Source organism: Sprattus sprattus (genome assembly GCF_963457725.1).
Source record: "Sprattus sprattus genome assembly, chromosome: 3".
NCBI lineage: Eukaryota > Metazoa > Chordata > Actinopteri > Clupeiformes > Clupeidae > Sprattus > Sprattus sprattus.
In genome coordinates, this window is record NC_137922.1 from 42,452,617 (window position 1) to 42,476,588 (window position 23,972).

Below are 23,972 nucleotides of genomic sequence, written 5' to 3' on the forward strand. Positions count from 1 at the left end.
GCTTCTGGCCAATGTTCCTTGCTACAGTACCAAAAGTCACAACCACTTGTTACTTTTTTAAACCAAATGATGAGATCAGATGGTTGATGCCTCTACTGAACGTTTTGTCGAGTGCATCCTGAAGCATTCCCTGGGTCATTTTACAAATGCTAACACTATAGGGTTGTATAAAAACAACAATTATACATTTCTACAGTGAATTTAATGGTTCAAAAATAAATCCAACATTAAGGGCACAATATGTCAGCATACGGATGAGTTAATACACAAATGGCATGGTTATGGGCTGTCCTCTGGAAAGCACTACACTGTTTTCATGCTAAATCAATGCGTCGATATCATGCACTCACTGTAGAGCAAAACAAAGTTTGAAATGGAGTGACATTGCTCCTTCAGATCACAACGTGATTCCTGGTGACTTGTTTTTTTGACGTTTATGCATAGGCACTGATCACCCTGATTCTTTAAAAGTCCCAGACAAAGATCAAAACACAGACAAATAGGAGCTGTGATGTGTTCCATTCACTTACAAGTTTCTTCCATTTTTTTTTTTCTTGTTGAAACATTCCCCAAAACATCAAAATTGATGATATATATACACACACCGCTTACAGCAAAAACTGCAATTCTCTCTAAATCATTTACAATTCTATCCACTTCCACTAAAATGTCCAAGGGATAAATCAATCAATAAATAACAACGCGACAGACATACAGCGAAACAAAAAACCCAGCATTGCACAGCTCCCAGACATGTCCTTCTGAATGTACATCCGCTTACAAAGTTCGAGGTGGTGATTTGGCAGAGGGAAGCGGAGGCGTCTCATATGACGTTGAGGTGGCTGTTACTCATGGAAGAGGGGCAGAATGAGAACCCCCGCTGGTTTCCCAGACTCTGAAGCGCCCGCAGCACCACGTCTGGCATGTGATCGACCAGCATCCGTGGGCTGATCAGGACACTGCGGAACGCCACGTCGCTGGACGCCCATTCCGCCTGGTACCTCGGCTGTGAGAAACAGGATCTGCATGGGGGGAGACGAGACATAAAGAGAGGCACTTCAGTCAAACCTTTGTCCAAAACCTGAGCACTGGTCTCACTTAAACTATGAGCATCTGTCAATACATACGGTGTATATGGCTTCATTTGTAGAACATGTTGTTCATGAGTATGGGGTCAGTCAATATGCTTTTAGTGCATCAATGTGCCTGTGAGTGCACTATTGTATGACTCACGTGAACATTCATGTGTGTGTGGGCATGTTCAAATACTACGTACATGTGGCTCTACATGTGCATGTCTAGATCACTTTGTGTGTGTGTGTGTGTGTGTGTGTGTGTGTGTGTGTGTGTGTGTGTGTGTGTGTGTGTGTGTGTGTGTGTGTGTAAAAGTGTGGCTGACCTGCGTGTGGGTCCTTCCTCAATGACGTGCAGGATCCGGCCGGGCAGGTAGAGGGGCAGGTGCGTGGTGTTGGTTGGCGAGTCGTCCGACGCCAGGCTTTGGTAAGAGGCGGAGCTGCGCACCAGGAGGCTCTCCTCGCCCAGCAGTGGAGCGTTCAGCTCTTCCTCGCGGTTCTCCAGCTCTGTGGGGAAGTCGTCCGGCTCGCCGCCAAACACCTCGTACCAGCAGCCGTGGAGCAGGATGCGGTACTGAGAGGGAGGACGGGTGGGAATGTGTGGGAGGGAATGCAGTAGATGTCAGGAAACAAGTCTTTCATAATATATGGATTTATACTGCATACTGCGTTATGGCTGTAACACCTGGGGGTGGGGAAATAGGTTAAATCTAAAAATAAATGTAAAGAAGTTTATATTTTCCTAATGGCAGGAGAAATATAAGTTTGTGAAATTACCTTGGGTTTGTTGCAATTAGAGACCATTTTTAGTATCCTCTTCTTCAAGTCCTCCATGTTGGGCAAACTTAACCTATGAGACAAGACAGCAAGAGCAGACACAGATGGATGCAGATCATAACAGACAGCAACACCACCCACCACCGTGGATAATAGGACTAAGCCTGCAGAGGGTAGCCCTCATTAACTGACTTCAACATAATAGAGAAGTGCTATATATAGCTCCTCCATTACACCCATGGTTAAGAATAGCAGCTTCTGAACAGTACATTTAGCTTCCTTTTCAGATTAAAATCCCTCTAGGGGTCATTCTTCCATTGGAGTCCCCCTGTCCTAATGCCACACCCCACTGATCTGCCCCTCCCATAGTAACAGTCCTTACCGAGGGACCAGGTCCTTCCCCAGCACCACCGACACCACAAACTCCTTAGAGTAATCAGCCAGAGCTTTGCTGCAAAAAGTGAGAGAACATCTCTTACTCTCATGACTGATTAAAATGAAGAAATATATAGGTAAGAGTAAGACATATTTACCATGTATACACTGGCATATATAATTTTACCACAACAAAAAGCCTGAGCATAAACTAGGAGTACACTACACATCTTTTTTTAAATAATTTAGTGCTTTGAAAGTGCTTTAGTGCTTTATGACTGCTGTAAATAAAGTATACAATAAGGGTTACAAATATTGATTGGCCTGGCATGGTTCCCCCATTCAGCAAAAAGTGTATAAAAGTTGCTTAAGGTCCTCTTAGTAGCGTTCTTCACAAACTTAAAGTGACATGTTACCTCATGAGGCCCCCTGGTGGTGAGAAGGCGTAGCACTGCAGATTGGGATACATGTTGCGCAGCAGGACGGCCAGGATGGCGGCAGTGCCAGCGCCCAGACTGTGACCTGTGATGACCAGCCTGTAGTCCTACACACACACACACACACACACACACACACACACACACACACACACACACACACACACACACTGTGAGTGACCATAACCAAACCACATCTCAGCCAAAAACACCACACTGCAAATAGACAACTATTACAATGCAAACAAATGTGAAGTAAATCAATTACAGACTACATACCAAAGAACATTTAGTAATCACTACAATTTGAGGTGAAAAATTACAGTCAAAGCTCTTACTGGTGCAATAGAGAAGGCCTGCCTCAGAATCCCATCGTTGACAAGCTTCTTATAGATGTAGTGGGATGCCTGAGAAATTCCCTACAAGATGGACGAGACTTTGAACCTTACACATTTTCACACCAGTGTCTTCACAACAGATTTTCCTAATATAGGGTGCAAGTTCAGATTATCTTTGTGTAGTGTGGTCAAACACAGAGTGTTCACCATGTTTCAAAGACACCCACCTTGTGTGCATAACTGGCTCCTGAGACACCCTCAATAGGAAGGTTCTCACATACCGCTGAAAGGTCAGTCAACACATCCTGCACACAAGAATATGAGTAAAAATTAATACTAATATTATTATAGTTAATAAATGAGGTAAGTGATTTTACAAATAATTCAACACTGTAAGGTAATGCAACTGAAACTTACTTTTAGTGACAGGGTTCCTCTCACAGCCACCAAAATTGATTCTTTTTTGTGATCGAGAGCAACAAAGAAAGGGATCTCATAGATCTGTAAAACAGCACGGCACATTCTCTTTAAAAACAATGCCTCCTTATAACAACAGACAATAGTTACTGAACAAAACACACATGCAATTTCTGGAGCTTAAAGACCGGGTATGTTGTTGTGGTAAGATCATTAAGAGCAAGGTGCTTCAGTGCTACTGCTGAAAAAACAGCTGTATTGTTTGCTGGTGTGTGCCTACATGTGTGTGTGTGGATTAAGCTGTTTCCTGTGCAGGAAAGCAGAAGACTGGTTAATCGGAGTGACCTGGTTGTGGAAGCTGACGTGGATGAAGTCTCTGTACTGCAGGCCCGTGGACTGGAGGATCGAGGTGAAGTGGCAGCCCAGGTTGTCGCCCCCGACGATGTCATACTGAGTGCTGCGGCTCCGACAGCTGAAACACAACACCGGCCCATCCTCACTCAGCAGAACCATACAGGAAGCTGTGCTGTTACTGAGTGTCACTGCATAGGATGCTGTGTGAGCATGTTGGCTGGTCGCCACTGTTTCTTATCATGACACTCGCCAATACATGGCAGTAAGCATTTGTAAGGGTAGCACGCATCTATATATTATATTTACATACACATACACATAATTGAATGGCAATTCACTCTCACTATAGAATACAGTGGATCTGTCAAGTCGAAGAGACTAAAAGGTGAATATCACAGGCAACAACGGAGGAAAGTGTGTGTGTGTGTGTGTGTGTGTGGGGGGGGGTGTGTGTGTGTGTATGTGTATATAGATATACAGTCGTATGAAAAAGTTTAGGCACCCCTCTGAGGCTACACCAAAAAAGATCACAGTGGTATATTATTTATTTTGTAGTTAACACTGACAACTGGAGTGTTTTCCAGACAAAGATATTTAGTGTAGCAGTATTTGGTTGTCTGAATTCAAATCAAATTTGAAAAATAGGCTGTGCAAAATTTGAACTCAGACATTGCTTTTTAATGGTTCAACAGAATGATGAAACCTGCTTGGACAAAAATGATGGTACCCCTAAAAAGATCTCCAAGCAGCTTGATATTCCTGTGACTACAGTTGCACATATTATTCAGAAGTTTAAGGTCCGGGGTACTCTAGCCAACCTCCTTGGAAGTGGCCACAAGGGTCAAATTGATAACAAATTGAAGATACGGATAATACAAATGGTAACCAAAGAGCCCAGAACAACTTCCAAAAAGATTAGAGGTGAACAAGGTCAAGGTACATCAGTGTCAGATCGCACCATCCGTCGCAGTTTGAGCCAAAGTCGACCGAGACAGACACCACTGTTGAACGCAAATCATAAAAAAGCGAGACTGGAACATGGAGGAGGCTTGGTTATGGTCTGGGGCTGCTTTGCTACATCTGGCACTGATTTGCTACATCTGGCACAGGGTGTCTTAAATCTGTGCAGGGTACAATGAAATCTCAAGACCATCAAGGCATTCTGGAGCAAAATGTGCTGCCCAGTGTCAGAAAGCTTGGTCTCAAAACACACAGCTAAAAACACCCAAGAATGGCTAAGAGCAAAACATTGGATTATTCTGAAGTGGCCTTCTATGAGCCCTGATCTAAATCCTATTGAACATCTGTGGAAGGAGGAACTGAAACCTTCAGTCTGGAAAAGGCACCCTTAAAACCTGAGACAGCTGGGGCAGTTGGCCGAAATTCCTGTTGACCGGTGCAGAAGTCTCATTGAGAGTTATAGAAATCGCTTGATTGCAATGATTGCCTCAAAAGGTTGTACAACAAAATATTAAGTTAAGGGTACCATCATTTTTGTGTAGGCCAGTTTCATTAGTTTTTTTTAATTATTATTATTATTATTATTATTATTATTATATTGAACCACAATTCAAAAGCAATGTCTGAGTTTCATTAGTTCTTTCTTTTTTAAGTACATTTGTATTTTTTATTACTTTTGTCAGTTTCAAGTTATTTCAGTGACCATCGTGGGTTTTTCTTTCTTTAACGGAAGGGTACCAACAATTTTGTCCAGGTCTGTAATTAGTCTGATTAGCTCGTTAAGCCTTCACTTCAACAGAAAGGTGTATCATTAGAAAAGGTATTTAAGGTAGCCAATTGCAAGTTATGCTACTCTTTGATTCTCCTCTGAAGAGTGGCAATATGGGGGGCCTCAAAACAACTGTCAAATGCTCTGAAAACAAAGATTGTTCAGCATTGTGGTAATGGGGAAGGCTACAAAAAATTATCCTAAAGGTTTCAGTTGTCAGTTTTCCAGCTGTGAGGAATGTAATCAAGAAATAGAGGGCTACAGGCCAGAAGTGGCAGGCCAAGAAAAATATCAGCGAGGCAAAGTCGAAGGATGGTCAAAATGGTCAAGGACAACCCTCAGACCACCTTCAAAGTCCTGCAAGATCATCTCACTGCAGATGGTGTCACTGTGCATTGCTCAACAATTAAGCGCACCTTGCACAAAGAACAGCTGTATGGGAGAGCGATGCAAAAGAAGCCTTTTCTGCACACACGCCACAAACAAGCTCGCTTGAGGATTGCAAAAGCACAGTAGAACAAGCCAGATTCATTTTGGAACAAAGATTGAGCTATTTGGTCACAACAAGAGCATGGCAGCAAAAGAGGCATGGCATTCCAAGAAAAACACTTGCTGCCCACAGTAAAATTTGGTGGGCAGCAAAATCATGCTGTGGGGCTATTTGGCTAGTGCAGGTACTAGGAATCTTGTTAAAGTTGAGGGTCGCATGGATTCAACTCAATATCAGCTAATTCTTGAAAATAATGTTCAAGAGTCTGTCACAAAGTTGAAGTTGTTGGGTTGGGTGGATTGGGTGTTCCAGCAAGACAACGACCCGAAACATTGATCAATCTACCAAGGCATTTATACAGAGGAACAAGTACAATGTTCTGGAATCCCAGTCCCCAGACCTAAATATAATTGAAAATCTATGGGATGAATTGAAGTGGGCTGTCCACGCTAGGCAGACATCAAACCTAACTGAACTGAAGATGTTTTGTAAGAACGAATGGTCCAAAATACCTTCATCCAGGATCCAGACACTCACCTTTTTGCAAAAGGAGGCTCTAGTTAATATTGATGTGATTTTTCTGCATTTATGCACCTGTCTAATTTTGTTTTGATGCACATGGCATATTTGCTGTTAATCCAACAAACCTTATTTCACTGCTGAAATATTACTTTGTCCATCAAGTATTATATAAATGACAAAGAAGTTACTGATCTAAACGCCCAACAATTTATAAATGAAAAAAAGGAAATGAACGGGGTGCCCAAACTTTTTCATACGACTGCACACACACACACACACACACACACACACACACACACACACACACACACACACACACACACACAGTCAGTCAGTCAGTAAAATGAACAACCCTCAACTTCAGTAAAGAGTGGAATGCATCTGCTGCCTTGTTGAACTTCTGCATAATTGCAATTATATCATTGTCTCAAACAGGTGGTCCACAACGCAACACATGTATTAGTCAGTTGGTGCTGTGGCTGACTTACCAGTCTCCACTGAGTTTGCAGAGGCCAGTAAGCGGGTTGGAGTAGACATACATGGGCCACCCATATGCAGCCGCAGCAAACTGCATGCAGTGAGTGGCTCTCTCCAGCTCGATCTCTAGATCTTCCCTCTGAGAGAGTACAGAGAGCAATACAGAGACATTTTGTGACTTTTATGGGCAAAGTAAACATGTTTTCAGACGTCACAGAGGAGGGTCAGCAGTGCCGATTGGCCCACTCAATGGCTGCCTAAATTGGGTCAGTGATCTCACAAATCACAGCAAATTCAATCAAAGGAATGTTTTCTGGAACATTCCAGGCACTATGATATCAGTCTTTTTGCCCTGAGCTGCCCTGTGTGTACAGCACCCATATCACACAAAAACTGGTATTATACACAGCATCACAGTCAGAACCAATACTCATAGCCAAATAATAAGTTCAGTCTTCTTTCTAAGGAACTTAAGGACTAAACCATAAATGCTACTTAATAAGGGTTTGCACAAAGAGTCAATAGACAGTTTTATATATATAAAATATGTATATTCTTAGATACTAAGTGAATTTACTCACTATTGGAGAGGAGGGGCTGTGAGACACCACATCATCCGGGTCCCTGCACTGCTCCATCTTATCCTGCTCCTGGTGCAGCAGGGCCAGTCCTGCAGCGATGTCACTGGCCACCAGGTCTGTGTCCTGCAGAGACGTTCAGAAACATTACAGACACCATAGAATCAGAATCACGTTTATTGGGCAAATATGTTTGCACAAACAAGGAATTTGACTCCGGGTTAAGTGGCTCTCATTGTACTTACACAGACAACAGGTTATGCTTTTTTTTATAGTATACGTATCTTGTCTTTCCACTAGGTATTTGTGCTGCTTGTGTAAACAAGAGGAGTCAAGTTCACCAAACTAACAGGATCGGCAGCCTGATTCTTCAGGAAGATAACATCTTTCCGTTTATTTTGCTTAAATAACAAAATGTGTGTTCAACTGAAAACATAAGTGAGAAAACAGGTCACACCATCTTTTGCCAATCGCTTCACAGGTCAGTAAAGTCTTGGTGTGCAACCATGAGGACCCCCTCATGTTCACAGGTGTCAGCCCAAACAGAGAGGTTTCCCTCTGTTTCATCATTAGTATTTTGCAGTTTAAAAAGACGTACGAAATTAATTCTAGAGGAGAAGGTTAACTTTATTATAATTCTATTAATGTGCAAATCAGCAATAGAAAACCGATCGCACCAATGTCTCCATTACAATTTATTTTGTGCAGGCACCCTGCAGCTGCCCCGGACGGCTGCCCTTGTCGTCTCTACCTAGATCCGCCACTGTGCACCAGGAAACGACACCAACACATACCGAAAAGAAGCCACTGACGAGCTGGGCGATGCCGTTGAAGGCAGCGCGGTGCGAATCATCCTGGGGCAGGCAGCAGCAGAGCAGACGCAAGCGGCTCTCCCACACACGCACCGCCAGCGAGCGCGCTGTGGACAAGAACTGGGTCCCCTCGCTGCTCTCCAGGTCCCGCAGGCCCTGCTGCTCAGCTAGTACCGTGCGTCGCTGGCTGCCCAACGGGTCGAACACCACCAGCACACCAACCACCGTAAAGAAGATGATGATCCAGCTGTGCAAAGAGAAAGTTTAGGGGAAGAGTGGGAAACACAAGGTCTTTACATTAACCAATAAATATTTACCCCACAACGTACTGGACTTACTAAGTAGTGCCACTTGCAACATGTCTTGCATAATGAAATGCTCAGACTAGAAAGCTGAACGGGGTGAGTGTTGGTTCTGTTGTTCCCAAAGAGACGCAATGCACAGTAATAATCAGCATCCTAATATTCAAAATGTTATCCTTCACGTCAGCCGAGATCACAGAACTACTTGACAGCTATGTAGAGCTGATTCCAGTCCCCATCCAGACCATTTAATTCATGGAATACATCAATGTGCAAAAGGCACAGCAGCAAACGCTAACAAGCCCTCCCCCTACGTACCTGGAGATAACTGCACCAATGACGGCCCCTACAGCGGCAGGGTCACATCCTCCACTGTCATCGTTCACCCAAATAGCTCCTAGACAGGCCCAGATGAACTCGGGAATGTACAGAAGAGCACGAAAGTACACCAAAGCGGTCATGGAGCGACGAGGACCCGGATTCATTATGGTGCCTTATGAAGGGTTATGAATTAAAGGGAAAGACAACGGAGTTAGCGCCGTTTATATTTTATAAGACAAAATCGTTAGGCTATGTCATTAAACTTCTAGATGAGCAGTGGTACCTACCTTGTGCGCTAACATAAACAATCGCGCAAAGTGAAAAGATGATGACGGCCAGCAGGACAAGCAGAACGACGAGGTAACTATGAAGGACTGTGCCTCCATCACAATCAAAATGACCCTTGTGGATGGAGTACAGAACTAACGAGCCAATCCACCTGAAATAAAGCGTAATGTTGGAATTTAACGATTGGATTAAATCATTGAGAAGTTATCAGAGGTTAGAGTCAGAATCAGTGGTTGATGATCACTTCCGCTGTTACAAGACAATACCACCAACACATATTAACCACGGCAGCTTCCACATTCTGGATCATATAAATAACAATATTAAACAGATAATTAAAAGCTTTCGTGTTTGAGGCTTACATAAGAAACAGAAACGAACAATGTGGATGATAAACTCACCATATTACTCGGATGAACAATTCGAAAGCACCAGGGAAAACAAGATCATCGCTGGCGATCCCCCATCGCCGACCAAACGCTACCATTCCAGGCATGTTGACAACGTTTTCTATCAAATGCTCCAAGTGACAGTGAGGTCAATTGCGAAATCTAGCCACCACCCATCCAAATGTGGATATGGTCACCAGCCAATGTCCTGCTAATTTGTTTAGCTAACTTAGCTATCCCTATCTAACACGCAAGCAGCCCTGGCATTCTACCACGTTAACATTAACAAGCTAGTTCGGTATATTCGTTTTCAGTAGGTCTTTCTTGACAGACATAAATTCAAAAGCGTAAGTGAATATGATAACTATAGAACATGATACTTCCGCGAAGGTACACAGCTACATCACAAGACAGTATATGTTTCCAGCTAACGCTAACTAGTTAGCCGTGTTTTGTTAGCCTGCCGCTAGGTGAGCCGATGTGGCCGCCTGTCAGCTGTCAGGCATTTCATTGTTATCGGTCTGTGGTCTACTTTCGATCATCCCGAATTCAAAAGGTATTACAAGCTATATATATTCTAAGCAGAGCAATTGCGGTTAGTTTGAAGAGTATATTAAATAACCATCTACCTGACGTGGCTCGTTTGATATCACGACTGTTTTGCCTGTATTTGTGCACCTCTTCAGAGTTCCGTCACACATAGTGACATGCACATTCGTTCCGTCTAGTCTGTCTGCCAATAATTTGTAAATAAAACAATACTAGTCCCCAAAATACAATGTAATACAGAGAAAATGGGGGAAAAGTGAAAGTATTTGTACAGTAAATTCAATGCCACAAATCAGAGTGTTTCCCATAAAATCTTTATTCAAGATGGTAACATCATGCAAAAGCTCCATTTAAAAAATAAAATAAAAAAACAGAAGGAAAGAAAAGGGAAAAGCTATAGAGAACAGAGGAATGGTTGGGGCGTGAAAATAAAAAGATGAGGGGATTGTTGGGAGAATGTGCAACAATGCCCATAATAAATCAAACTTGTTAAAGTCAAGAAAGCAAAACTTTCATGAGCTCATCAATATGCACATCGTGTTTATATTTCTCTGGGCATTGCTGTTTATTTAAGACAAAATAACATATCTATATTCAAATAATAGGAAAGATAGGAAAAATTCTCTTCCATAAGCTTCAAAATCTTACACACCATGTTACTGGATTTAATCAGTTTGCTTCCTGTTGGCAAAACTACTTTGAAATGAAAGACCCATCTAAAAAGTCAAGTTGATACTTTACTGATACAACAATGGGTTGCGTATTTAAAAAAAAAAAAAGTATATTTGCCAGTTACATGAACAAAGCCATTTACAGCGATGACGATAAAGGCAGTGTTTCTATACCTCTTAAGACATCATCATGACACTACATGACATGAACTTTAGTGAACAGATGCAGAAATTCAACTTCTTAACAGGTGTAAGGTTAAACCGTTCTGCTGGATTTTGGGGCAGGTGTATTCATTTTTGTAATGTAGCCAACAGTAGTGAATGGTCTGTACTGATAAAAAAAAAGAAAAAGAAAAAAAGAAGAGGAGCATGGCGCTTGAACCATCCTTCCATAACTGGCATTCTTTAGTGGAGGAATGTACAGGGGCTGACAACGGAGTAATAGGAAAAACAACAGCCATTCAATAACTGCCATGGGGCTGGAAAGGGGGGAGCACACCGTCCGACAGATACTTCCATCATCTCAGGAAACAAAGCACATTTATTTTTTGATTTCAAATCCTCTTACAAACAGTCAATGTTCACCATAAGAACAAGTCCCCTTGAGTATCACACAATGCCAATTTCAAGGCGTTTTAGAGTTTTTTGTTTGCTTTTTGTCGGTTTTAAACATTGATGTTTGTCAAATTTTGGAGAGAACACCTTTGATGTAGAAAAAACACTTTTGTTTTTTGTTTTTTTTTAGGTTTTTTTCCTTTATACAGAATAATAAAAAGGTTAAGGCAAGATGCGTAAAACAGGAATCCGAAGGCTTGTAAGGGACTGGGGCGGGGGGGTGGGGTGGGGTGGAGGGGCGTGGAGTTGGTTGAAGCCATGGGATGGCCTCGGCTTTGTTCTGGAGCTGCTGACAAATTGGATCAGAAGACGGCAGAAGAAGCAGTGGCAGATCCCTTGTTTTTCTTTTTTGTGTGTTGTTGTTGTTGTTGTTCGAACTCCGTCTCAGGCATCTTACACTGGGCGCGGTGGCAGCGATGTCCTGTGCCCCCACGCGATTCTGCTGAGGTGCTGGGTTTGGCACTTATGCTGGCAGGCTCAGCTTCTTTCCTTTCAGTACTGAAAAAAAGCACGAGAGGGGACATGGCACATGTATTAAACCCTTATAGCTGCAAAGCAAAACCTTTTGGGGCAAGTTGCAAGTAGGAAGCCTACAGTTAGGGAAACACTGAAAAGAAATGATAGGATGAAAGATACTTTACAAAACAAAACATTTCTACTGTTGAGGAGGACATTTTCACTGATTTCTTACCATGCTACAACCACATTATCAATAATCCATACTAATACCATTCTACCAAAATTAACCACATATTTTAAATATCAAAGAGCACAGCACTTCGATATTAGAAACAGTGGCGAAAATAACACCCTCACTCACCTTTCGTGACATATAAGTAGAAGAAGTCGCAGTAAAGGATGGTCTGCACTACGCCAGCCACGATGGCAATCATGTCAAAGAAGCCCTCGAAGTAGAAACGCCAGATCCAGTTGATGAGATAGAGGGCACGGTAGAGGCCCAGGAAGAACAGATAGTGGGTGGTGATGGTCTCAGCCTCGCCCGTCTTGCTGATCATGAAGAGCTGGGGCAGGATGGCGACGGACTCCAGGTAGATGGAGAAGGTCCACAGGATCTGAAGGGAAAAGACAGAAAACAGAAGATTTAGAGTGGCATAACTTCATCAGCATATGGTCACAACCTTCTAGAATCAGTTGAGCATTATAGTCAGGTCTTTTTTATTTCCATTTGTTTATTCTTTAAATAAGATCTCACAATTAGGCTCAAATGGAGTGAGTTTTATCTGATGAATTCAGCGAGAAGGAATTTGAATGGAGACCCTTTATTGCAAGCCAAATTTAGACTCTAATTATGGCCTGATATTATCCATCAATTGTGTTTGTCCAGGAGAAGGAGAAGCTTCTTGAGATGGTCTATTCATGCAGGGTACCCCCAGGATTTTTCATCTCAAATTTAAGACTTTTTAAGACCTTTTCAAGACCACTTTAGATGAAATTTAAGACCAACATCGCACCTTTCCTGATATGCATAATTTTATGAAAAAAAAAAAAATAATAATGTAATCATAAGACAACCATTTAAAACAATAACTATGAGGGGTGGACGTGTGAGTGTGTGTTTGTGTACGTGTGTGTGTGCATGCGTGTCTGGATACGTCTGTGGGTGAACCTGTGTGCGGTTGTAATACAACAGATCCTACAGCCTTTGGAGCTCTGCGCTTTTGGCAGCAATCTGTTCATCCAGTATGATGAGTTCAGCCAACTTATTATAGCGGGAGCTTTTCCATTAAAGTTGCTGTGTTTTTGAGGTGTTTGTTGCAATTAAATTGCGAAAGCAAGTGGAAGTTGTGATAGAGTTGCGAATTTCCCTCTTTGTAATTATAATTGAGTTATTTGTTAAAAATAAGTTATTAATAAACAAACATTCATTAAATAACAAAACCATTGAGAAATGGTCCTCTAAAATAATAACCTCACCAACATGCCAAATAAAAGATGTAGCAAAAATGTAGCAAAATAGGCTGTTAAATGTATATTACTTGTATTGTTGTTATGGAAACAAACACCGTTTAGTATTGGACTTTTACTTTGACATCATTCAAATGTTCCTCTCGTGGAAATGGCAACAGCTGTTATCAAGACATAGTTATGCGATGTAATGCTAAACACGTAGTGAGAACAGTACATTAGCAACAACGAAGTGCACCTGTTGGTATTACAAAAGGACCACCAGTAAGACTGAATAAAGTGTTATGAATATCTCAGCCTTCACATATAATGGGGAAAAAACTGCCTGTGTCACTGATCTGACGTCCTGTCATGCACGCCTTTCTGCCGTTTTCAATCGGTTTTGCTATCCTTGTTAATTTATTTTATCTGTATAGGGGTTTATGTTGTTCAATCTCATATATGAATTTAAAGTTGTCCAATTTCAACTAACCCATTCTTCAACACTATGCTACCTTATCTTCAAACAGAAAGTAAGTTAAAATCTCAATTGCAACAGCTTTCGAGGGTTTGGGAAATAATCGCTGCTGATTTGATGTTTGGTGGAGTCAATCCAGAATTAGTGTTGATGAAATTATAATCAAGTCACCCAAACTGCCGTCAAAAAAACGGGAGTCGCTGAAACTGTTGTTGCATCCCTGTACAACAGTGTGTTCTTAAATGTTAGACGTTTCAATTTCTTTAATCACCCAAAAGCCCCGCTCCACTGTTGCCTGTGATAGCAGACGCTTATTAACTAGCATTACCCTGTCCCTGACAGGGCAGTGTCCTAGATAACTGTCTAGCTAGCTAGCGCAGCTAGTGAATAGTTAACGTTAGCTAGTTTTATCCAATATCGTGTCAGCATCTCAGCCAGTTCAGAGTCATATACAGGTTGCCTGGTATTTTGGATGCGACGTTTGGGTGTACTAAGATTCGTTGTCACAACGAAAAATAAACAAATGTGGGCTTGATGAACGAAATTTAAGACCTGTTGACGAAATTTAAGACCGGTTGACAAAATATAATACCTTTTCAAGGCCTTAAATTATCAATACTAAATTTAAGACTTTTTCAAGTTTTTAAGACCTTGCGGGTACCCTGTCATGTCTGTATGATATTCACCCCTAAACTCAGGTGAAACACAAGGAAAACCACACATATATACACTAACATTGCTACAGGTGAAGGCTTTACAAACAAAGTACTACAAACTCCTTTACACACAGATGGGCATCAACTCTTAAAGAGGACCTTTTAAGCTAATTTTCAATGTTCCAGAAACATTCCATCTATTCAACCTCTTTCTAAAACTCTGTTAGAGCTCTTGTGTCTCGAGGTGGTGGTCTGACTGGTCAGCTAGGCGGGCAGTAAGGATCGTGTTGCAAGATTGCATCATCTTGTAACAAATGAAAAGGGCTGGAATTCGGACAGCTGAGAAAAGTGGTTTCTGTGGGAAGGCGTGTTACTCCCTCTGACATGTACTTTGGACTTTGTAACTTTGCATACACAAAGCTATTCAACACAATTAAGAAAAAGAAAAAAACTGAAAAGCATCATAGGTCCTCTTTAAGTCTACCTCCTTGTCCACAGTTATATTCGTATGAATATGTTAATAACAAGTATCCAAAGCAATGAACAAAATAACAATTCAGACATATTTTCATAAAACTACATTAAACTGTCAGAGTATTTCCCAACCAGTTGTGTTTATTTGTACACTTCTGTAGTGGAACTCAAGTTTATAATTTCGGCCTGGGTCGGAATACCATTTGAACTTTTATAAATGTTATGAAGTGAGTTGCTATCAATTGCTACTGCATTCCAATGGTGATGTTTAAGACAGTAGAATAACTTTAACACAAGGAAGTTCGATTAAATAAATAAATCCAAGTGCAATAAACCGGTGGACAGTACAATTGGCATGTACTTCAAACACGCACAGTCAAAAGGAACAGCCACAATTAATCATCATATCATAGTAGACAAGATTAATCTTTTCACCAACTGACACATATTTAGAACCAAAGACCGACAAGACAGCCCACCGTGACAGAAGCAGCTAGTGAGTGTCTACGCCAGGCTTTTTAATACTGCAACATCTTGTGTGTGAGAACACTTATGGTCTCTGGCAAAGGCTGGCACCACTGACAGTTGCTCAAGACATGCAGTGCCGTGTAGCCTTGTGCTATTCCTGATATGCACGTTTTACCACCATTATACCAATGTTCACTGAACTGAGTCACCTCATCCTGCTTAGGGCTTGATAGAATATAGACTTAAGGTATCTAGATACATTTCCAAACGTGATGTAGGATGAGACAATACCGTGTATATCGGTATAGTTTGATGTTGCATTACATAACCAGTTTCTTCTGTGCAAGTGTCTGCATCTCTCCTTTCACTCTCTAGACCACATAGTGGCCAGCAATGGCCGTTTACTGTAGCAGCCACTGACAGCCGACATGTTTTTCATAAATATAGAGTTGTAAATGGTGTTCAGGACTTATATCTATACAGACTACACACACGCACATGCATAAATACACACACATGTTTTGCCACCACACAGCTCAGATTCTATACTGTAGCCATCTCCCTCATAACGTCAACAATTATTAAATATCATCACCGAAGTAGCTGACTTTGTGCACTCAATCGATTTTTGGAAACTGAAGTTGCCTCTTTTCCGTGTTGGATGATGGAAACTGAAGGAGCATTCTCATAGCTAACCCTTTTTTTATTTAATGTCGGCCATTTATTTTATATCATTTTTCATTTTCATGTTTTGCAGCTGTATATTTTCAATATTTTGATCACATTCTATTTTAATATAAGTGCGTGTAACATCTCACATGTGGCTTTCCCTTAGAACTGAACATTTAGCCCACTTCATAGAAAATACAGATAGATAGATAGATAGATAGATAGATAGATAGATAGATAGAGAGAGAGAGAGAGAGAGTAGTGGCATTCAACCCACTGGCCCATATCATCAAGTGCAAACTGATCAGATCAAGAATATTGTTTTACTTCAGCAAATCTGAAGCTGACTGCAATACACATTCTTGTCCATCCTAAGGATCAGGAATTACACGACACATACACTTGCAGCTAGCTGAGAAAGAAAATCACATCGTGTCCAAGAGTCAGATGAGCAGGGTTTTACCTCCAGAGGAGAGAAGTCATGGTTCACCAGGAAAGCCAGGCCACCAACAGGAACCACCAGGAATTCCACTCTAAAGGTGTCATGGTTGCCATCGTAGGTGGCTTTGAACTTAGCGTAGATCATGTACACTGTGGCATACGCGCAGCCGATGTAGATGATCTATGGGACAACACATATTGTAAACATGTAAGATAATACATATGAAGGGATCAACTTGTGTGCAAGTACTACAGGCAAAAAAAAACAGTATCTGAGACATATTGGAACACACTACGATTTAACTATTCAGTTTAAGTATTGAAAAAAAATCAGCCTCTCCATCAGTGGGATAGAAAGCTACTGGAGAAGATCGGGTGTAATAATTACTACAGTGAAGGGGAAGGAACCAGTGATTCAACACTTGACTTATTTTTTCCCAGCCCTGTTATTGGGGGGGGAGTGACGGGAAGCTCCAGTCACACGAAACTTTTGCTAAAGAGCTGACTCTGCGTTTCTTACCTTCATGGAGGTGTTGTAGAGGGAGATGAAGGAGGTGAGTAGGTCTAGGTAGCGAGTGGTAAATACCAAGGCAAACAAAATCTGGCTTTTTCCAGAGATACCTGAAAGACAGAGTTGTTAGCTGTAGGAGGACCAAAACAAGAAAGGCATTGAAAAGGGGTAATCATCACAGTGCCATCACAATTCGTCCTCATCCTGAGCACCTTAGTTACAACTTAGCCAGGGTTTGTGCTTGTTCGGTAACAAATGTGTTTACCCTACAGCCACCCGAATTGCCCCTCTGCAGAGGAATGCTTGTATTGCCTTGTTACTCATTAGGGGTCAAGGCCCTACACCTGGTGTCCTGATAAGGCCTTAAACTAAGAAACGAGCATTATGAGTCTGATATCTGTCTCAGAGGTCCCAGGGACACCTTTTGCACCCAGGGCTTGTTCTATTTTTACTTGGAGGGGTGGGGGGAGCATTGGCTGTGCCTGTCAGTAAGAACACAAGTGTAAGCATGCCCTCAGTGATTGTCAAACTAATGTTACTCCCTCTGGAATTCAAATTCCCCACCCAAAAAAACCCACCTTGGTCTGAGATGTATTACATCATAAAAGATCAATCCCGTATCGATCATTGTGCCATGAGTACGTTCCACAGGATTAACATAAGGGTGCATTTGCAATCACCAATGATAACAGAGCGTCCTGAAGGTTTGTTATCAATCCTAAAGACCGACGTGGTTGCTCAAAGGGCATCACTGTGACAAGGAGTTCAAAAAGGAAAATCGACGGTATACACAGCATTAAAAAATAAAATAAAGCATAACCGGACGGCGTTGCAAAGTTTAACAAAAGTCTGAAATAAGGGAGCATGCATTTCATTATTCTACTTCCTTGCTGAATTATAATATCCGCCTTCTCCTATAGGGCTGCCACGTCAGAGGTCAGGCTGGAAAAGCATTTGAAGAATTTGATAACGAATGAATGAATTCAAATGAAAGCTTTCTAATTACTTAATTCCCTTTACCTAAACTACACACGGATCGAGCTAAAACAGTATTTGATAAGCATTGTTCACTTTCAAAACACCTCAGTTTAAATCAACAGTAATGCCCCAACCTTAACTTCAGCTAGTGAGTGGAAGCTCCCTGTTAACGTTAGTGGATACATTTTTGAGGGCTCAGTGTGCACACTGGAAAGTCTTGGTAAAAGTTATTTGAAATGCCAATGGAAATGACGAATACAACACTTGTATCTTTCCTATGGCCTTCTGCCTTATACCTTGAGCTCAGGTATTATGACACGGTTCGCTTGAGAGCCATTATGCTAAAACAGCTAACGATAGCTTTCGAGATAGCTAACATTAATAAGTTCAATGGTAACGTTTACTTCTGATGGGCTGTGTATTATGATGGGCTTCTCCTATTATTTCATCTTTTTAGCTTGTCAATGACCCCACCTGAGAATCCACCAAGACAGATGCTCCTCAAAAAATAATGCTAGCCAGGTACATTTACTCATGACAATTCACTGTGATAAGTTAACTCGATGAGAGGCTAGCATTAGCCAGCTAGCTGCAGAACACAGGCTACCAGTCAGCTGAGTTCAATGCAAGGCCTCGCTGGCACAGCGGATTCTTTAGCTTACATTAGCCTATCAGCTAAGATGTCACCGAATATGAAAGCGTTCTGCAACTTCTGCGATGTAACCCAAGATTGCTCTCTGTGCACTTGTGTGGCACGTATGAAGAGGTGCAAAGTTATAGTTTTAATTTAGAAAATTATAGATTTAGCTCCATGACTTACCGGCACATGATCTGGTTTTCCATATTTTAAGCAGGAGGATGATGATAGCTGCTAAATGGGAAAGATCCCCGGTGAGTCTGAAAACGTTCATTTTGTCGCAGAACACTCGTAGGTCTTATCTCAGTAAAAGGAGACAAGCTGTATTTAGACTGCAGGTGTCAGACTAGACTTCCTGATAAAGTCAGACAGTCAGTGATGTGCTTGTCCGACAGCTTTATCGTTGCTATTCTATGCCCGGGTGAAAAAATGGCGAGTACTGCGCGACGTGGCCCGGGGACGTGGCCAACGATACGCCCGCCCAATGCAAACTGGGAATGGGTTGGCGCTTGCAGAATGAGGGTCGTGCAGACACGCCTGCGAAGGCCTTATGAGTCCCAGAGATTTTCTAGAAATTTCACTACAGGGGTTTTTCTCTCCCACCAAGGAGGGATAGACTAAATTATGTAAAGTTACTACATGGCCTTAATTCGCTAAGGCTACTCAAGACCTGTCAGTCAGCATGCCAGGTGTTGGTAACAAGTACATTTAAACCTGGTAATAATTTCTTAATTGTTCTAACAATCCGAATTGTAGAATGTAATTACTGTCATGTGAATCCACCATAAAGGTCTACATTCAGTTAAAGCTCAGATGACTATGACTTAAGTGAATGCTACTTAAGTGTTCCTCCTTTAATCAATAGTGACTTAAGAGCGAGTCTAAACTCCAAATCCAAAAACTGTTCCTCAAATCCTTATCACCAACACCCATGTCTTGTCTATCAACTCAGTTAACCCTAATCAACTCTCATACTTGCCACACACAATAAAACAAACATTTTATTGAATACAAATGTTTTTTTATTGAATGATGTGTTGATGGTGCTTGCTGGAGTCAATTTGCCCATAAGTGCACAGGAAAAAACTTGGTATTTTGTAATGTAGCAAAACTGGAAGAGTCTTCCCATTGGTCCTTGCATATTTGTATTGATTTTCTTTTGTTCACCAACAAAAACCTCAAATACATCATCTTTTTTTTCAACAAAGTGACAGTATTAAAGTAAAAATGTATTTTATTTACTATACAAAAGAAAAACTTAATTAAAAGGCACTACTTCAAGAATGTGATTTTAACAGAAACCAAGGCTTGAGATTTACCTTTATGGACAGGTTATCCATTTACAGTACAAGAATACTACAGTGTTTGTTTTTTAAAAGACAAATGCAGAACTTGGTGATGGCACAATGAAACAGCCTCTGTATATCATAGAGACCACTTCATCAACACATTAATTAAATCATAGGAAAATCTTTAGATCCGTATAACCAAATCACTTCAGAGATTTGTTTACAGTATAATCCTGTTACCAACAGCAACCCTTCTCCCACACACAGAAAGGGAAACCAGCGTTCTTGTTTGGACTCGCACAACCCCATGACACCAGATATGACACCAACCTCTGAAGTGAGGGCAAGTTAGACTTCATTCCTGAGCTTTTAGTACAAATACTGCATCATTCAGCAGATAGTAGTCTTTGTACATATCTCCTTCACACAGATATGGCAACCGAGTCACTGCCTCCACTTCCAACCCAACCTTTGAGAAGACTTCACTGGAAAGGTTGGTCACTTGTTCCTCCCAGGTCTTCCCCTTGATTTTCAAATGAGTTTTGGGGCGTACCCACCTCCCACCTGAGGAGACAAATGTGAGAGATTGATTGATTTTTATTTTATTTTTTTTTATTTTTTTTTTACAGCTGGATGTTTGGTTGCTTCTACCATGTTCTCAGAGTAATGCTCAAAGATGAACAGTGCATTAGCATCTGACCGGACACCCTCAAACCCTTTCTGGTAATAGCTAAACCTTTATTACAAAATATGCTAAAACTCCTGGCAAATAGTTTAAGGCTAATTCTGGACTCGTCATCCTCTATGAATACAGCATGCAGTTGTTGTCTTTTTTTTTTTAAAGATGTTTTTCAATGGCCTTATATCCTAAAACTACCTGCCCCCTGTTCACCTACATTCTTAGGTAGGTGTAGGTCGGAACAAACTTTTTTTGGGCATTTGTACAATACTTTTTCCAATGCAGCCAATTCCAATGACTAATGCATTGTAAACATGCATTGTTTACATTGACCCTGTGTAAAATCTGAATATCAAACTATCATGGCATGATCACATATATAAAACGGAAAAAAGGCACATCAAATAAATAAATGTACAGAACAGATAAATGTGCACAACAAGGATAAATGTACAAAAATGAAGATCACTGGTCAACTCTAATGTTTGTTTCAGCATTCGTCCAACTCCACTCACCTATTTCCACATAGGGCTGGAAGGGGACTACAGCCGCCAGGATGATCCTGCCTGTCTTTGGCACCAGGGACTGCCTCATGTCCCTCAGTAGCTCCAGAGGATGGTCGAGACGGTCCAGCAGGTTAAGACAGCTGATGACATCATATTGGAAGCCCGTGTTCTGCCACTCGTCTATTCCTAGCAGTCTGACAAGAGACAGACACCAATTACTGGACTGGGGTGCATTGCTTTATAAAATCAAAAGACTGTTGACAAATCCAACATCCCACTAGATATAATAGGAGAAGCTGAATATCTGCTCAACTAGAGGTATCAGCTAAATTATGCCCACTGTAACACAAGTACATCAAGTAATACTGGGCATATAGCATACAGAGTAAAGGATAGCAGATGTCAGCTTGACACGGACACTTACTTATAGTTTTTTCTCTGGAGGTGCCATTTCATTGGGCTGGACACCTCTGTGGCATAGATCTCTCTGAAATGTGAGCCCATGACATTGGTGACCCCCCCGTCCCCAGCCCCCAGATCCAGCAGCCTGTCTGCTTTCCAGTCTGGTCCAATGCCGAGGAGCCTGCGAAACTGATCCTCCGAGAACACGAACATGGAACCTCGGCCAAGGAACCTACCAATTGTATGTGAGGAAAGATGAACAGAGGATTAGCTAGAGATGCCTCTGACCGAAATAAATACATTATTATATACACAACCATGTTGTACTGGATTGTATATTGATTTTTTTTTTTTAAAGGAGGCATATTAGTGGGTACTGTGGGTCGTTTAAGGTCGTTTGCATAACACATATGCAACATTATATATTTTACAATTTGCCGTTTATTTCATTCATACAATCATTAACACAAATAAAAATGTTCAATTGGGATTCATCTTTTTATATACACGGTAGACAGACAAAGAGAATAAAATAAAAAAGACCAATCGATAACACAAGTATTTTGCGTGAACAGTGTGACTGTCCCGGCTCCATTCTCACCCGTTAATGGAGGTTCGCGACATGATTGGACTGAAGACGGTGGAAAATAAGGAGTGATACATCTGAGTGAACATCCAGCCAGACTTCTCCTCGCTTCTCCTGAGAAAAGCCTGTGTGTCTGCATCCATCCCGCTCTGCACGAAGAGGGGTTTCATCTCATCCCCCAATAAGTCAGGACTGCAGCGGTACCACTGAAGAATAGGACACGTTCAAAGATCTGCGAGCTTAACCTTCCTTACCTCGGAAGGTAACTTTTATCGACTGGTGTGCACAATAACAATTTTGGCACACCAAATTCAGTGCTGTTATGCTTATTGTTTTTATGTTCTACAAACTTAACTAGCAAGCAAGCTAGCTTACTTGTTTTGGTGAGACTCCATTACCTGTCAAATACATATGGACACCATACGTTCAGCCAAGAACCTCACCTGTTCCTTTTCGCTCAATTTTCCTGGAGCACACCCTCTTAGCCTTTTAACTATTTACATATATGATATGACTGACGTTTACAGTAATAGTTGGCCTGGCAGCTAGTTACACAGACAGCTTACCTCTTGAATTTCAGAACCCGATTCGCTCTCTGACACCATGTTGACTAAAAGTGCTCGTGCGAGAGGACTGCGGACGTACTTCCCTGTCCACATTCTTCGCATAAGTAGCAGAAAAGAGATGTAAAACACCACCCACGCTCCAAAAATCAATGTCCTCATCTGTGGATGACACATATGGGGCAAATGGAACTGACTGTGTCGAGACTCGTTGCTCTCCTCGGTGGATTGCTGAATGAGATTTAAAAGACTATACCTTCATAGAAATGTAAGACATCAACAAACAAACCTGAGGGTGTGGTGGCATTTTGCAGGACCCATGATTGTTACTACGGTGATCCTTTACGCAAACACTCTAAAAGTACACCAAATCATCGGCACTGTAGCTGATGTGTTCCTTACATGACTCTTCGTTGAAGATTACCAGCAGTGAACAGCTACATTCAAACTGTGTGCAGCCACCAAGTGGACTGGAGTATGATGGTAGCAAACAATTGACCGCAGCCTCACTGTCTTAAACATAGACATCATATAGGAGGTACCTATATGATGTGTATGGTCTTAAACCCAGGTACACTTCACTTGCAAACAAAGAATATGCGGAAAGGTCAATTGGTGTATGTGTATAGATGGAGGAAACACTGAAGACAGTTTTAATCTGTGAATAATTTGGAGTACACCATGAGTAATTTGCCAGTCTGCAACCCACTTCTAAAACCTTGTCAAATTATAACTTATTATTATTCAGAAATGAATGCAATGGCCGCCCCCCCCCCCCCCCCCCAAAAAAAAACACCCACACCCAGCTGTGGATTGATGTATTAATTTGACTTTAGTCTCTTTAACCAGAAGGTGGCGCTCTTGACCATGTTTGCAACTTTGTGTTATGGGCAGTTATTCCATGTCCTGGATTCTTTGAGACCAGTGACTGTAAAACGACTGAGCTTTTTACAGTCATTGTTTGAGTCTGGCACTACAATTTGTCAGAGCTATTTCAGTCCAGACATGCATATGAATGTTAAAATGACACGTTCCTCCCAGCCATTTGTCCAGTGACACTCTTCCCTTGTTTCAAGAGCTCTCACCATTCTCTGCTGCCCTTCTGCCTTCTCTACATCCCTCAATCTTCCCTTCAGTCCTACTCACAACTTCATTGGCTCCTTCATCTTCAAAGTCCCTGAGATCGTTTCACTGAATAAAAACATATAATCATTGT

General features: G+C 41.5%; 3 protein-coding genes across 3 annotated transcripts; all 3 read right to left on the bottom strand.

Annotated features, from left to right (window-relative positions):
- Positions 1-186: 186 nt before the first annotated feature.
- On the bottom strand, positions 187-10,346 carry daglb (diacylglycerol lipase, beta). The gene is made up of 15 exons (XM_080834218.1): positions 9,692-10,346; positions 9,290-9,441; positions 9,000-9,174; positions 8,362-8,626; positions 7,571-7,693; positions 7,001-7,128; positions 3,763-3,889; positions 3,418-3,501; positions 3,228-3,305; positions 3,001-3,081; positions 2,642-2,769; positions 2,233-2,301; positions 1,851-1,923; positions 1,400-1,647; positions 187-1,022 (listed from the first exon to the last, which is right to left on the bottom strand). Exons 1-15 carry the CDS (start codon positions 9,784-9,786, stop codon positions 824-826), a joined length of 2,025 nt encoding a protein of 674 aa, XP_080690344.1. The 5' UTR covers positions 9,787-10,346; the 3' UTR covers positions 187-823.
- Positions 10,347-10,559: 213 nt separating this feature from the next.
- On the bottom strand, positions 10,560-19,153 carry kdelr2b (KDEL endoplasmic reticulum protein retention receptor 2b). Its single transcript, XM_080834028.1, has 5 exons — positions 18,915-19,153; positions 17,126-17,226; positions 16,628-16,786; positions 12,335-12,587; positions 10,560-12,012 (listed from the first exon to the last, which is right to left on the bottom strand). Exons 1-5 carry the CDS (start codon positions 19,003-19,005, stop codon positions 11,978-11,980), a joined length of 639 nt encoding a protein of 212 aa, XP_080690154.1. The 5' UTR covers positions 19,006-19,153; the 3' UTR covers positions 10,560-11,977.
- A 1,216-nt stretch (positions 19,154-20,369) lies between these two features.
- Positions 20,370-23,156, bottom strand: mettl9 (methyltransferase 9, His-X-His N1-histidine). Its single transcript, XM_080834330.1, has 6 exons — positions 23,046-23,156; positions 22,760-22,918; positions 22,209-22,399; positions 21,630-21,839; positions 21,215-21,399; positions 20,370-20,584 (listed from the first exon to the last, which is right to left on the bottom strand). The coding sequence occupies exons 1-6, from the start codon at positions 23,061-23,063 to the stop codon at positions 20,376-20,378; spliced, it is 972 nt and encodes a 323-aa protein (XP_080690456.1). The 5' UTR covers positions 23,064-23,156; the 3' UTR covers positions 20,370-20,375.
- Positions 23,157-23,972: the final 816 nt, after the last annotated feature.